Source organism: Mizuhopecten yessoensis, unplaced genomic scaffold (genome assembly GCF_002113885.1).
Source record: "Mizuhopecten yessoensis strain PY_sf001 unplaced genomic scaffold, ASM211388v2 scaffold285, whole genome shotgun sequence".
Lineage (NCBI taxonomy): Eukaryota > Metazoa > Mollusca > Bivalvia > Pectinida > Pectinidae > Mizuhopecten > Mizuhopecten yessoensis.
The window spans coordinates 291,847-308,777 of NW_018403470.1; the positions used below are offsets into that span (position 1 = coordinate 291,847).

The 16,931-nt window shown below is 38.6% G+C and overlaps 1 protein-coding gene across 3 annotated transcripts in view; it reads right to left on the reverse strand.

The window, feature by feature from the left end:
• Positions 1-5,118: 5,118 nt before the first annotated feature.
• Positions 5,119-16,931, reverse strand: part of LOC110446099 (probable GPI-anchored adhesin-like protein PGA18) — a 33,325-nt gene continuing 21,512 nt past the window's right edge. For 2 of the 3 annotated variants that reach the window (XM_021491086.1, XM_021491079.1), the window contains exons 2-6: positions 12,273-12,345; positions 11,003-11,626; positions 8,824-8,894; positions 7,695-7,759; positions 5,119-5,318 (exon numbers count right to left, since the gene is read on the reverse strand). In XM_021491086.1, coding sequence (XP_021346761.1) covers positions 5,150-5,318; positions 7,695-7,759; positions 8,824-8,894; positions 11,003-11,626; positions 12,273-12,315 — 972 coding nt within the window. In that variant the 5' untranslated portion in view covers positions 12,316-12,345 and the 3' untranslated portion in view covers positions 5,119-5,149. The remainder of the gene's footprint in view (positions 5,319-7,694; positions 7,760-8,823; positions 8,895-11,002; positions 11,627-12,272; positions 12,346-16,931) is intronic. The other variant, XM_021491071.1, reaches the window with a different exon arrangement.

The window sequence follows — 16,931 nt, forward strand, 5'->3', positions numbered from 1 at the left end:
CCCTGTGGTGGAGGTTTAGTGGTAGCAGAATGGCAGACGCCTTAACCACTTGGCCACGGCGACCCAGTGGGGGAGGTTTAGTGGGAGCAGAATGTCAGACGCCGTAACCACTTGGACACGGCGACCCAGTGGTGGAGGTTTAGTGTTAGCAGAATGTCAGACGCCGTAACCACTTGGACACGGCGACCCAGTGGTGGAGGTTTAGGGGTAGCAGAATGTCAGACGCCTGAACCACTTGCCCCCACGACCCAGTGGTGGAGGTTTAGTGGTAGCGGAATGTCAGACGCCTGAAGCACTTGCCACCACGACCCAGTGGTGGAGGTTTAGTGGTAGCAGAATGTCAGACGCCTGAACCACTTGCCACCACGACCCAGTGGTGGAGGTTTAGTGGTAGCAGAATGTCAGACGCCTTAACCACTTGGCCACGGCGGCCCCTTTTTTCTTAAGGCATATTATATAGATTCACAATAAATATACTGCACCCCTGGAATATCATAGCAAAGTGTGACCACCTTGTTGATGAGACAAGAAGACTAGTTCGATCCTTTGATGTACATCACAAGAATCTCGCGATCACGTAACGGTAAAAATTAGCTAGCGTCGAACGTAGGTGTCGGTCTTGTGTAGTTTCCCACGGACATGTATCGGCCCAGCGGTTGGTCAAGTTTTTTTCACCCGAGACCAATCAAACAGCTATCTTGGTGCCTTCAATTTTGCTATTATTATTTCTTTATTTCCTCCAAATTGAAGAGTTACAAAAGTATACAGTGTTGTCAAAATACAAATCAAATATTATTGATTGATACTTACATGCACATAAATACATCAGTTAACTACAGAGATGAAGAGAGAAGTTAATGAATCTTGAATTCGTTTAGTAAATACAGAAAGAATGGTCTCGTTAACAGCAAATCATACAAAATAATTAGAATGCCTGGGAATCCTGAGGTTTCCAAGGGTTGGGGAAAGCCCTACCAACAAGGTCTTCTCAGGCTTACCCACACATAAACACACAAAATAAGAGAAAAAAATAGGAATTAGGTAGACATTGCTATTGTACGTACGTTTGTACGTGTTATATCATTATTAACGCTGATACAACAGCAACATTTTGTCAATAAAAATAGCATTATGCAGTACAAAGGTTACATAATCAGTTGAACTTAATATGTTCGGAAGGCTACCCCCTAACAATACATGAATTAAATCATAATCAGACAAAGAGGATAAGAACACGCCAAGTTCTATATCAAAAGCCGGACTTATAAGACACCATAGATCGTCTCTAAGACTTTCAGTTTTTGTACAATGGATTACTATATGTGTTATACAGTCATTATGTAAAATACCACAAAAATGGCATAATTCAATAATATTTGTTGATCTTAAATTAACACATAATCGAACTATATTGCTTATCTTGCTTAGATGTTCAGGGAATTTTAATGCTACTGTCCATAAAATATGTGGAGAAATTACATCATGAATGAGCACAAATCTTGTGAAATCTGAATCGTTGTTCATTCTATCGTACATCATTAATTCTTCCCAATTATAAACTGCTTTATCGGAAATTAACTTCCATGATGAACTACTTGGAAAAACTGTGTCTGAAATATACTGCAACAGATAATTAAACAAATCATACTTGCTAAGTATTCTCACAATATCAGGAATAAAACCAGTTTGACAGGACTCCTTCAAAATATGCATGAATAGGCGTTTGAGAAATATAGTATGATTTAAGTATTTACTGTCCAGTCTACAAAGACGACCGAGAAATAAAAGTTTTCTTATATCAATGTAACCTTCTATGGAGGTCCATCCAATTAAGGAGTTGGCCATATCAGTTCTAGTTCTAATATTTAACCCTTGAATGGATTTTACGATAAAATTTTGAGCGCGCTCTAATTTGATTAGATCTGTTCTAGACAGTTGCCATAGTTCACACCCGTACAGGACAGACGGGAAAACTTTAGCCTTAATCAGCTTTGCAACTGTTAGAGGATTAAGGGTCCTAGGATGAGCACCAGATCGAATAAGAGCCATGGTTCCACTTTTTAGTTTCTTGCATGCAGACTCAGTTCTGTCCGACGTACACAATTTAAAATTCAAAACAACACCGACGTGCGTAATGTTTTTCAACAACTGGTTATGCTTTACCATACAAATTCACATCTTTTACCAAGATTTGTCTTCTGCCTTTTGTAAAAACAACTATTTTACTTTTATCAACAGAGAATGAAAATCTCCATTTACGACTATAGTTTTCGCAAATTGTAACCATATCTTGTAAACCAATACTTGTGTTACTGATCAAACATATGTCATCTGCTTGTGTGGGAATATTAACCCTGGTATCAATAACAAAAGCTCCTTTACCTGACGATTCGACATCATTTAGTAAATCGTTAATAAAAACCAGGTACATTTTTGCAGATAATGACCCCCCTTGTAAGATCCCTCTCTTCATGAGGACAGGTGATGACTGGTGACCCTTAAAGGCGACATGACTTACAAAACCGGTATACATATTTTTTAATATAGTCAAAATTTTGCCCTTAAATCCTATTTTGTACAGTTTGAGAAGTAACCCTTCATGCCAAACAGTATCAAAGGCTTTCTTGCTATCTAAAAATGCAACAAAAGAATCAGAGTCATTTTCTAGGTTGTATCTCACACATTCCTGTAAATTAAAGGAAGTGCATAGACTACATAAATGTTTCATATAAGCCGACTGCTGTCTGTTTGGATACGTTTCTGAATCTAGTAAAGAATCCATTCTGAGTGACAAAATTGACTCGAATATTTTAAAAAAGACGGGAATAAGAGTTATACCCCTATAACTGTTTGGGTCGTCTTTGGATTTTCCATTGCCCTTGTACAAAGTAAAAATTGTTCCTTTTTCCAGTCTTCAGGTATATGCTCATATTTTACAATGAGGTTGAACAATTTGGTAATGAGGCTTAATAATCTATCACCTCCATACTTAATGTGTTCATAGACCAGGCTATCATACCCACCAGCTTTGCCATTCTTAAGTTTCTTACATACTACCCGCATGTCGTCCGTGGTAAACATTTCTGACAGAAATATATCTTTCTCTTGATTAGACTTATTTTGAATTTCATTTACCTTAAGTAATACATCTTGAAAAAAGTTTTTATCAAACGACTCAAGCGTTTCATTATTGAACAACTTACTAAAATGATGACCCCAAGCATCTACAATTTGTTCGGGTTCACGTAGTGTGGTGCCATTGTACTTCATTTCTGTTTGACAACAACCAGCATTGTTAGAACGATTTTTAAATAGTTTCCAGAAGAGATTTTGGTCAACGTCTCCAGATTTATCTATTTCGGCGAATTGTTCTTTCATATATATATTAAAAGCATGACGAAGACATCGTCTGAATTTTGTTTTCAAAGCCTTGTATTCAATGAACAAATTATTTTTCCCTCTTTGTCTGCCAGACGCATTCCAAAACGACCTCTTGGAAACCATTTCATTGTGCAATTCAGATAATTCCTTGCTCCAATATGGTTTCAAATACTTCTTAAAAGAACTTCTTTGAAATGACTTGTCTGACGCCTCAATTAAACAGCATTTGATTTTGTTGTAAAATATATCAATATCATTAGTATGTACAACATCATCAGGTATCTCAACATTGTTGAGGAGACAATTTACATGATATCTATAAAGGTCAATAGACCCATTCATTTCAGCTTTTCTCCAATTAAATCTGACCCATTCGGGACTTAAAACTTTGCAAAATTGTTTAGGAATATTCATCATGCAAATTACAGGATTGTGTTCAGAAACATTTAACTCATGATCATCTAAAACTTCACAGTGTTTAACCAAATCGAAACAACTTGAGTCAATAATAATATGGTCGATAGTAGTGAAATATCCCGTTGTTGGATAATACGTATACATTGGACCTTTGCATTTGTCCGTCACATTTACAGATTCCATATTTGTACTATTCAAAAAAGCTTGAACTCTTAAAGATCTGTCGTTACCAGCAAATCGACACCGACTACCTTGGATTTGCACGTTCATATCTCCGAGTATAACAACTTTCCCCTTCTCGGAATATACAGAAACCACAGATTCTAAAATATCTATTTGATCTAACAAAACATCAATCGACCTGGAGGTCGCAGGCATATAAACGGAGAAAACGTAAAGGTACTCATTATTTAGCATTTGAACTTCAACACCTAAGATTCTTGGACTATCGACAATAATTTCTTGTACTCTCAAATTCTCTCTGAATAACATACAAACACCACCTCTAATGTTGCATCTATAGCGAAAAGGATCGATTTCGTTGACAGGTTTAACGAAACACGAGTAACCAGTGTTTTTAAAAGATTCAAAAAACGAAATATTGCATTCCCTGACCCAATGCTCAGAGATACCACATACATCAACGTCATATTTATGCAAGCAATCTAGAAGGTAGGGCATACCGGCCATAATACCTTCTATGTTCCAACACATGAAGTTAAAGTTGTTCGGCGTCATCAGCGAAAGTGAGCGTATTCCCTTGAGTTTCGAGGATGAAACAGGCTAGAACTGTAAAGAAAGGGAAGGGTCTAATACTAGCCGATAACCCCTTTTGTTACTAGTCTCATTCTATGACAAAAGACTGACTTTAACTGCAAAGTGAGGACGATAATATACTTTTTAAACTATATAATGTATAACATGCTATTTTACATTTCAATTTAAAGGGGCTGGTCGGGGAAAAAATGTCATATTTGCTAAAATGGCATACACATGGTTAAAATACCTTCTTATGAAATATACCGATTCAAATTTTGCTGAAATTCACTCCTTAAGAGTAAAAATTACAATTATATTAAAGAAATCCTAAATCGTCACCTGACAGTCTAAAACTCTCAATTGACCCAGATCAGTGATGTAATTTTACCGCACGCGTGTCATTAACAAGCTTAACGCCTGCGCTAAATTTACGCGGGGCTTCCCCCGAGATTTTAGTGGTCAAAACTGGACATTGCAAGCAGAACTCGACCATCATATTGCCGTGGTATAACTTTTGGAAGGCCAGAGAACGCATTTAGACCCATTTATTTTGTATTTTTTCCCCCGACCAGCCCCTTCAAACAGGTTCGAGCTACGTACAGGTATCAATCGTGCTGTTAATGTTGTCATCGAAAGTTAAATCAGCACTCAGCCTAGCAACATTCTGATGAATGGCTGAATCAAAATCAGTGTTGTTTTGTATGACATCGGCGACGAAAGATACTGTAAAACTGTCAGTTGGCGTTGTGTCCCTTCTCACTCTGAAACAAACGATAAACAGTCAATAGTACTGGGACGAATTCAATTTAGAAACATGGTTTTTTAAATCTGTTTAAGTCAATTAAGACGACTGATAACGTATTTGTTCTGCAAAAAAAAATTCATTGTGTAATTGATTACAGAAAACTACGTGAACGATTTTTCATAGAACTGACATTTGACATAACTTGCTTCAACTATGGAAGACAAACATGGAAGGGATTTTTACAAAACAATATTTGCTGTGAATCTGTAATTAATCTATTTATTTATTAATTTGTAAATAGGGAACGGATTTTTACAAAACAATATTTGCTGAGAATCTGTAGTTAATCTATTTATTTATTAATTTGTAAATAGGGAACGGATTTTTACAAAACAATATTTGCTGAGTATCTGTAATTAATCTATTTATTTATTAATTTATAAACACATCACGTATGGATGTACCATTGGGATGGACTAGGTACCGGGGGGACCATCCGAGAGGTAATATATATCATCAAATGCATACAGCCGGTGTTGTCATATCGGCTCTCACAGCTAGCATTCAACAATTCTAGCACTGCCCAACCATGTACTCATTTACAGCTGAGTCGACTGGATCAAGCGGAGTAAAGTATCTTGTTCAAGGATACAACACAGTTCCGAACCCGCAACCCTTCGGTCACGAGCCCGGCGTCCTACATGTACCTTTAGACTACCGTGCCTCACAACCCCTCGGCCACGAGCCCGGCGTCCTACCCCTAGACTCCCGTGCCTCACAACCCTACGGCCACGAGCCCGGCGTCCTACCACTAAACTACCGTGCCTCACAACCCTGCGGCCCCGAGCCCGGCGTCCTACCACTAAACTACCGTGCCTCACAACCCTTCGGACACGAGCCCGGCGTCCTACCACTAGACTTCCGTGCCTCACAACCCTTCGGCCACGAGCCCGGCGTCCTATCACTAGACTACCGTGCCTCACAGCCCTTCGGTCACCAGCCCGGCGTCCTACCACGAGACTACCGCGCCTCACATCCCTTCGGTCACGAGCCCGGCGTCCTACCCCTAGACTCCCGTGCCTCACAACCCTTCGGTCACGAGCCCGTCGTCCTACCACTAGACTACCGTGCATCACAACCCTTCGGCCACGAGCCCGGCGCCCTACCACTAGACTACCGCGCCCCACAACCCTTCGGTCACGAGCCCGGCGCCCTACATGTACCACTAGACTACAGTGCCTCACAACCCTTCGGTCACCAGCCAGGCGTCCTACCACTAGACTACCATGCCTAACAACCCTTCGGCCACGAGCCCGGCGACCTACCACTAGCCTACCGGGCCTCACAACCCTTCGGTCACGAGCCCGGCGCCCTACATGTACCACTAGACTACAGTGCCTCACAACCCTTCGGTCACGAGCCCGTCGTCCTACCACTAGACTACCGTGCCTCACACCCCTTCGGTCCGGCGTCCTACCACTAGCCTCCCGTGCCTCACAACCCTTCGGCCACGACCCCGGCGTCCTACCACTAGACGACCGTGCCCCCCAACCCTTCGGTCACGAGCCCGGCGCCCTACATGTACCACTAGACTACCGTGCCTCACAAACCTTCGGCCACGAGCCCGGCGCCCTACCACTAGACTACCGTGCCTCCCAACCCTTCGGTCACGAGCCCGTCGTCCTACCACTAGACTACCGGGCCTCACAACCCTTCGGCCACTAGCCCGGCGTCCTACCACTAGACTTCCGTGCCTCACAACCCTTCGGTCCGGCGTCCTACCACTAGCCTCCCGTGCCTCACAACCCTTCGGACACGAGCCCGGCGTCCTACCACTAGACTGCCGTGCCTCACAACCCTTCGGCCACTAGCCCGGCGTCCTACCACTAGACTACCGTGCCTCACACCCCTTCGGTCACGAGCCCGGCGCCCTACATGTACCACTAGACTACAGTGCCTCACAACCCTTCGGTCACGAGCCCGTCGTCCTACCACTAGACTACCGGGCCTCACAACCCTTCGGTCACCAGCCCGGCGTCCTACCACTAGACTGCCGTGCCTCACAACCCTTCGGCCACGAGCCCGGCGTCCTACCACTAGACTACCGCGCCTACCTTAACAGGCACATTTACCATTTCGATGTATTCTACATACGTTTCCGAACACTTAAGACACGAGTTGAATCCTTCTGTCACTTAGTACCACTGATGTGTCGTACACGGATGACATGACCATATATGGTGTTGTGAAAATAGTTACTTTGTTAGGTTTCTTCATCGAAACACTAACTTTTTCACACGTTTGTTTTCTATAGTAGAATTCTAGCTATCATGTTAGCATGTAACAACAACAGAACCATATGGTATAGAAATAAGAAGGATGCCATTATTACCTATTCGGAGACGCATTCAGAGTCACTTTTAGAAATCCTGGAGTATCTTTAAACACTGTGTTGAGCTGTCAATGCAAAATATAACATCATGATAATATTTTCGAAATAGAACAACAATATCTGGTCATAAACGCGAATCCAACGGAACAGCAATTCATGCTCATAAACACTAAACCATTAAGTTTTCGCCCCAATATACAATGTATTTACCACTATTTGAAACACATTCTACCTGCGCTTAGATATCTGTGAGCTGTAACTCATGATTAGTTGCAATCTGATTAAAATCATCTGTTACATGGCTCCGCCTGAACATATGATTTTAATCAGATTGGTTTAGTTGTTCATGCTTTAAATTAACTTATCTTATTAAACTTAAATACCAAACAAATGATCAATCCCCAAAATCTCTCGGGTGAAGCGATAGTTTGTACAAGGCTCGTCGACACTAAAAGGTCATACATGGACTACAATGGAATAAGGAGGCAGGCGGGAGTATCGCTATTGAGACATGTATAATAGTATTTAAAGCAGATTGCATTTTTACTCTTCAAACTTTGCGTGGTGAAGAAAAGTTTACGTTAAAAATGTTACACACATATATCTTATAGCTTGTCTATATATTCGCGGATGCATATTTTAGCGATGACTTGGTTAACCTGAATGAGCAAAAAATCACATCGCAAAAACGTTTACTTTTACAGTCCACGAAGAAACGTTTAGTTAATTATATACACTACCAAATGTATGTACCCTCAGATAACAGATGTACATGATAGCATCGTCTTTTATTAAGTATTAACTCACATAATGTGGATCTTACTGTATAATAAAAATAAACATTAACATGACATATACTAGAATAAACTACTGACACTTGACAAAGATGACATCATAAATGCCAATTGACATTTCTGATGCTATGAATGCCATCTACTTTAACATGACATACTTATCACTGATGCAAAGTGTTAATACTAAAGGTGTAGTAAGTATTTCCTTTACTTGGTTCCTTTCATCAACATGCTTAATTCATAAATAAATCTGTCCTTACAAAGTATCCCCAGTTGTTTTGACAGGAAATAAATGAGTTATTTAGAAGTGGTTCTAAATGAACCATGTTACTTACTTTCGCAACAATTGTACTTGCATTCGAGCTGTTTTTGTAGCTGAAGGCAATTTTCAACTCAAAGTAGGATTCTAAAACAGTAAAAAACAATAACAATTACGCATACATGTAACAGGACAGGGAAAACGTAAGGCGACCAGACAGGGATTCGAATGCGGAACCTGACCTTTATTTATATAACAGGGTTGTTTAGAATGCAGAACACTCGAACACCTGATGATATTATCCTGATCCTTTAGTCAGATTTCTCCATTAAAGTGTTTTATTTGTACATATTGAGCTAATTTTATGGACTTTTGGCTCGAATTACAGTTTTGTTAATACTTTGAAATTCTGCTCCTCCCTCCCCCGACCCCCAACCCCAATAACCAATCGAGCCGGTAGACACCCGGCCCTGACCTGGTGCGTATGTATATGTATGATGAAATAATCACAAAATTAACACATCGTCAAATCACAAGGCCAATCAGTACCCTTCTTAGTCCACACAATAGGACAGGTAGTGAGGAGACACCAAAACAAAAGGGAAGGCGTCATACATTCTAAATGACAAATGAGACGAAACCAAATGCATCACATATCTTACCGACTAAACAAAAAACTGGACCTGCAGTTCGTTTGTTAATAATTTAGTTTTTGAGAATGACACATTACGGTTATTTTTAACGTTTTAAAAATATTCACTTCCATTGTTCTCCGTAAATTGATAGGATTGTAGCATATTTATATATATATATTTTATATTTCTAGTCTACAACTTTGGTAGAAAAACTACATAGTATTACTACAACACTCAGAATCATCACCTATTTAATACAGAATGTACAAAAATCATTTCTTTAAACTCAACAGTCATAACGAAGGTCGATTCCTGCACAATGCTAATTAAGGGGTCAATACAGTCTTTTCATACCATCATGTTTTCGTTGAATCAATGAGTTATATTCCCGGAAACTACAATAGATTATCCATATGCTGTTTCGTATCTATTTGCGCTAATATTAACGCGAGTTTTCATCAGTATGCATTGTGTAAAACTCATTTCAAGTGATACTTCCATCGTTAATCAATTTTTAACTTGAACTTATGGGAAGATAAGTATCATCGATATAGGTAATCTGCAGTAATTGATCTGTAGTACAATCGTATAAACTAGGAAATATTACTGAATTACTTGTCTGGTCTGATAACGGTGAGTTTCACGACAAGTTTTCCTATTGCCCTAAGTCGTCATGCCCCTACAGCTTCTGGGACGGAATAGCCCAGCTGTACCCACTGAATGTCGTAAAGGGCATGTTATACGTGGCCCCCTGGAGAACATTTTTTTGTTCTGTGTGGGTGGTTTTTTTTATTAAGGAGACACGGAAGGAACCAGAACTGATCTGCTGCCTCGTCGCAATATTTGGGATCTTCTTGGTTTTTTTCTGTACTTTCTAACCACCTTTTTGTTTCCTAGCACCTTCCGTGGTAATACCTCCCTTTTTGTCTTAGTATTGAGCGTCCGTCCACGTAGGTACGTAATGGGTTATGTCTCAATATCAGAACATACCAGAGTTGTTACAGTATTCCCTGCTTAACTTTCAGCATTTAGGGTAATCGCAATAATTGGTTTGTTTGTGTTTTACGTCCTATTGACAGTAATGGTCATTTAGGAAGTGCCAGGGTTTTAGTGGTGGAGGAAAGCCGGAGTTCCCGGGGAAAAACCACCGACCTACGGCCAGTACCTGGCGACTTTCCCACGTAGGCCTCGAACCCAGTGGTGGAGTGCTAGTGGTAGCAGAATGTCAGACGCATTAACCACAATAATTGATAACCCGTTATCAATGTAATGTAACCGGGTGGAACATTGTACATCAACCAAATACAAAATAAATAATTTCATTTTGTCATGCATTAAGTTCAGTTTTAACAGAATCAGTAGCGTCGAACCATGATCGTCATTCAGATATAAGTCAGTCGAAATCAACTTTGGGGGAAATGTACGACCCTCTCGTGCATTTTCATTTCAACAAAATTTGACAGATGAAATAGTCAAATGGATAGAATAACAGGCAAGCCTATATACATTCTTTCCATGAGTAGTATTAAATGTGATCGTGCATTCACCATACACCATTCACCATCTATTCCTAATATAAAAGTTGTGTGTCTTTCGTTGTTCTTGCCTTTGTACACAAACCTTCGTTTACTGGTGTATTGGGGTACTCCTCCGGTGCACCGGTGGTGACTGTAGTAGTCGGCACGGCAGATGATGAGGAAGGCTGTGCGGCAGATGATGAGACAGTCGTTGGTGTAGACGATGAGGAAGTCATTGGGGCAGACGATGAGGGAGTCGTTGTGGCGGTTGATGAGGGAGTCGTTGGGACAGTTGACGAGGGAGTCGTTGGGGCAGTTGATGAGGGAGTCGTTGGGGCAGACGATGAGGGAGTCGTTGTGGCAGTTGATGAGGGAGTCGTTGAGACAGTTGATGAGGGAGTCGTTGTCGCAGATGATGAGGGAGTCGTTGTCGCAGATGATGAGGGAGTCGTTGAGACAGTTGATGAGGGAGTCGTTGGGGCAGTTGATGAGGGAGTCGTTGGGACAGTTGATGTGGGAGTCGTTGGGGCAGTTGATGAGGGAGTCGCTGGGGCAGTTGATATGAGAGTCGTTGGGGTAGACGATGGTTGCTGTGAGGATGTTGACGTTGGTACTGTTGTTGTCGTTGATGATGATGGGTCGTTTGTTTCCGACGTTGTTAGTGTTTGTTGCGTTGATGTTGATGATGATGATGATGATAAATTTGGCAGGCAAAACAGAAATATTCCTGTTGAAAAAAACAAATGATATATAAAAAGTGTGATGTCAATATTCATAAGACAATGAGTAGCATGCTTCATTCAACCTACATATAACAAAAGTATCACAATACGTTCTGTTTAGGGGTAACGCTGTCTTATAAGTCTGAAAAATATGCAAACACATAATGTCACGTATTATTTCGCCATCTGTCTGCAGTTCTGTTCCGTATTACTTGGCCATTCATGAACAAAAAATAGTAGTTTGATATACATGAAACAAAGTATTGAACTGATATCATCTAAGGCCAGTTGAAGCACATCAGCTTTCTGGTTGTGGGGTTTATTCCGCTTACTGTCATGTATGTTGTTGTTGTACAATTAGTTGAGCCATCAAAATACGTAATACACTACTTAACAAATATTCCGGCTGTTTTTTCCTGAGTGGAAGCAGTTCCAGAAAATACCATACAATACCGTAAAACACGGGCAAAATCAAGAAAAGAGGTCCACAACGGGTATATTGCCTTTACTTAGGTTAAATTTACTTTTCAGTTAACAAAATTATTACTCAAAATGTTTCTTATGAACTTATTCGTCTTTCAAAGATTTCTGAGAAAATCTTTCTCACAACCTAAGAAGTCCTTCTTCCTTCAATTTTTGTTTGATACTCACCTACACAAAGCAGAACGGTACCGTGTTTCGCTCGTGGAACCATGATACTACCTGGTTGGTCGGTTACGTAGTTCTGGAAGGAAACAAGCAAGATATTTTAGATTTCTAGGTGAAGATAAGTTGTTACCTAATCGTTTAGTGTATCTGATGTTTGATTATTCTGTGGTGACCTGTACCTGCTTTCCTAATATAAGCACGGGAACCTGCACTAAATAGACTGTTATTCTTAGAGATTCATGAGTACATTGTACACCACTATCATTTATATTTCAACGATCACAAAGTTATCCTACATGACGTTTGATTTTGAGTCTGTTCCTCTGTGATTTAATATTACACTATAATTAAGGAGAAATCCGAAATGAAAACAAAACTGTCTGTATCAATTGGCCCCAATGTTCAAACCACACTCAACAGATGTACTGTACGTGTTATGTATTTATGTCTGCAGACAAAGTATACTATAGCTAGGTTTGCTTGATCACAAAGGACACCATACCTTTACATTTCCCAGTCTTTTTCGGAAGACGAAATACTAGCTAACCAGGCGTCTGCATTACATGTACAACTTTTCCGAATTCCAATTAATGCTAATGATACATGCCTGTCTCGTTTTTATTACATGTCACATCTTCACATGAATCCTTAAAAAACAATCACTGGCTCTTCTAGTTCCCAAGCAAAGAAATCCTTCCACTTTACCACAACCATTTTTAGTACATTAAACAAGGGTAACGGCGGTATCGTGACACTGTATACTCGAGAGGTGGAATAAAAGAATTCAGATTCCGAAGTATTCAAAAGATCTTTTGATCAACCTTGAACATGCTCTTCTCAAAAATGTTTTTCTATGAAAACTTTTGACATTTCGATAATAATCAAACTTCACACAAACTGAAGGAACAACTTCGTTCTCGTTTTATAATTATGTTCTTTTGCAATAAAGACTAATGGCAAACTAAGTATATGGCGGTAAATAATGTTGGAGCAGTTCTTACGAAAAGCCCGTAAAAGGCCAAAACATACCGAGGATACAATTGTGAGAATGGTTGAGTTCTTTTGATTGACAATATCGTTGTTGAGTTCGATGGCAAGATGTTCCATCAGACTGTATGAGAACAAAATGTGCCCCTCTTCTGGCCGACTTGTTTTTGTTTTCGTATGGAAATGAATTTATTGATGAGCTTTTCAGGACTTGTTACAAAAACTTAATCAAGTACTTTTAATTTGATATTCAGATATATCGACGAAGTGATATCTTTATAAGAAACTATTGCCAAAGGGTGTCCATGTAAACCTTACCTTTGTTCCTATTTCGCCATAGTGTTGTTGATTTTGAGTTCGATTTATGGTCTTGTTGGCTCTTTGGTATACCCTTGTTGTTTTGTAGTGTTTTGTTTTCGGGACATAACCCGCGAGACATTAAGTGCCATTGTTGAAGTTGAAGAACGAATAACCTATGTATAACTTGCTTTTAACACATAATGTGCTGTGTTATCCAGTGAATATACCAATGTCATATTTGTGTGCGTATTAACCCATGTGATATGACATATCAGCCATGTGATTGGATGTAAGTCCCCATTGTTTAAATTGTGCATGGAAATTGTCGTTTTATACGAATAAATGGCTTATGCCACAAATCTTGATCATGTGATAAAAAGGATCTTACATTTCATTTGAAATTTATGAAACTCGTCACGAATTTTATATTCTAGCTCGCCTGAGGCTCGTCAAATTGAAAAAACTCTTAGACTCGTTTTATAAATGTCATATGAAATGGAAACTCATGTAAGATTCTATATGTATCATACGTTATGTAGATATATGACAATGAATTTCTACAAGTCGTAAAACTTTATCATATACTTCACCTTACTTTAAGGATCGTCACACCCAAAAAGATATATTTATATATAGATAGATAGTAGATAATTAAAGACAGACTCGTGCGGATTTCCATCAGTATCTCACCATTTAAAACATGTTTCAATCTTCATGATTATTTCCCAGTTTCAAAGAAGTTATTAACCTTATAGAAATAGCACAAGTAAATGACAGTCTAAAGATGTGTTCTTGAAAAATAGGAACGAAAAGTCTGGAGTCGTAATAGGTAGCCAATTGGTTACTCTGTTATTTAGACCTTTATTTATCCGTAGTATTTCTGAAATTCGTTCGGTAAATGTGTTTTCTGCACATATTTTAAACGTAAACAACGTTCCATTTAATTGACACTTATGAAAATCGAACTTAAAATCAAAATCTCATTGTGACTTTAATATTGAGAATTTTTATTACATATCTACATTGGGTTTACAGTCGGGCATAAGGGTCTTGTATATTTTCTAACCTTGAAACGTTTCAAGTAAACATATCAACAATGTGTTTTTTTCGTTTTTAATGGATAACATTCGACATAGTCTATATTTAGAGTGTCTCATGGTATATGTTTGCATTTGGTTATGTTGTTGTGCCATCGGGGTAGCATGGAGATTCTGTACTAGTGAAAGGAACTATGTAATATCATAGCATATCTCCTCAAGTTTTGCCTGGTTTTACAACCATGTGTTAATATATTCCAGACACAACGATATTTTTGATCATTGGGTAACATATTTAGAAAATTGTCGATATTCATTAGTTCATACATAACATGGAACCCCTTGGAATCTGTTTTGTCAGGACAACTATTGCATGATATTTCAAAGTTAACATCCGGAACATCTTAGGACTTTCTTTTAGAAAAAAATGTTATTTCCTGTAAAATGGTGGCTTCGAGGTGTTCCGAATGAATCGATGTACTGAAGCAGAGTGGGCTGTGTAATTCTTTTATCAATAACAAGGCTGATTATCACCGCTACGACCGACAAACGTGCACTAATACACATGTCGAGTATGGATTATAATTCGTGATAAAAACTCTACAATTTGACGAGAAGAAAATAGCACAGGAAGAATAAAAGAAAAGAAATGGAGGTCTGGATTGTGTGTTATAACATAAATCTCAGGATTGTGTGATATAACATATATCTCTGGATTGTGTGATATAACATAAATCTCTGGAATGTGTGATATAACATAAATCTCAGGATTGCGTGATATAATATAAATCTCTGGATTGTGTGATATAACATAAATCTCGCAGAATGTCAGACGCATTAACCACAATAATTGATAACGGGTTATCAATTATTGTGGTTAATGCGTCTGACATTCTGCGAGATTTATGTTATATCACACAGTCCAGAGATTTATGTTATCACACACAATCCAGAGATATAACATAAATCTCAGGATTGTGTGATATAACATGAAGCTCTGGATTGTGTGATAGAACATATATCTCTGGATTGTGGGATATAACATAAATCTCTGGATTGCGTGATATAACATAAATCTTTGGATTGTGTGATATAATATATATCTCTGGATTGTGTGTTATAACATACATCTCTGGATTGTGTGATATAACATAAATCTCTGGATTGTGTGATATAACATAAATCTTTGGATTGTGTGATATAATATAAATCTCTGGATTGTGTGATATAACATAAATCTCTGGATTGTGTAATATAACATATATCTCTGGATTGTGTGATATAACATAAATCTCTGGATTGTGTGATATAACATAAATCTCTGGATTGTGTGATATAACATAAATCTACCGAGTTTCCCGTTACAAGTTCCAGGCAGGAGTTATAATCCTACTTTGTACTCTAAATATATATATGTATGAACGTTAAAATAGATAGAATACAAATACGAATCGCAAATCACGAAATCCTATATTGATACACTCGTTGTATTTTAACACTTAACCTTGTCTTACGAGAGATCACGGGTAGAGGAGGGATCGGCACACCCGAAGATAAACCTACAGAGTAGCAGATTGTTAGACAGACACGTGCTGATTGTCGTCAGTAGTTCACCATTTGTAACATTTGTGAATCGTCATGACTATTTCCCAGTATCAAAGAATGTATTAACGTTATATAAATATCACAAGTGAAGGAAATTCTAAAGATGTGTCGGCGGAAAATAGGAACGCAAAGTCTGGAGTCGTAATAGGTAGCTACACGTGTCATCCACGTGACTTGTACATGCATAAATGATAGAATAATTAAATGATATAAAATGATATACAGTGACAGTGCACGTCAAAGCAAGGTAAAGATTTAAACCCTTGATTTCAAAAGTAGACCCATCATATATGTCACCAAGAAACCATACACGTACCGCTTCATGGTAACGTAATATCTGTATGGCGCGTGTATGTTAACGTAATACAATGATATAGCTTGACAATGATATAACTTCGTTACAATGATATAACTTCGTTACAATGATATAACTTATTTACAATGGTATAACTTCGTTATAATGTAACATATGTATGATATAGTAATAAAATGATATTACTTCGTTACAATGATATAACTTCGTTACAATGATATAACTTCGTTACAATGATATAACTTCGTTACAATGATATAACTTCGTTACAATGTAACATATGTATGATATAGTGATACAATGATATAACTTCGTTACAATGATATAACTTCGTTACAATGATATAACTTCGTTACAATGATATAACTTCGTTACAATGTAACATATGTATGATATAGTAATACAATGATATAACTTCGT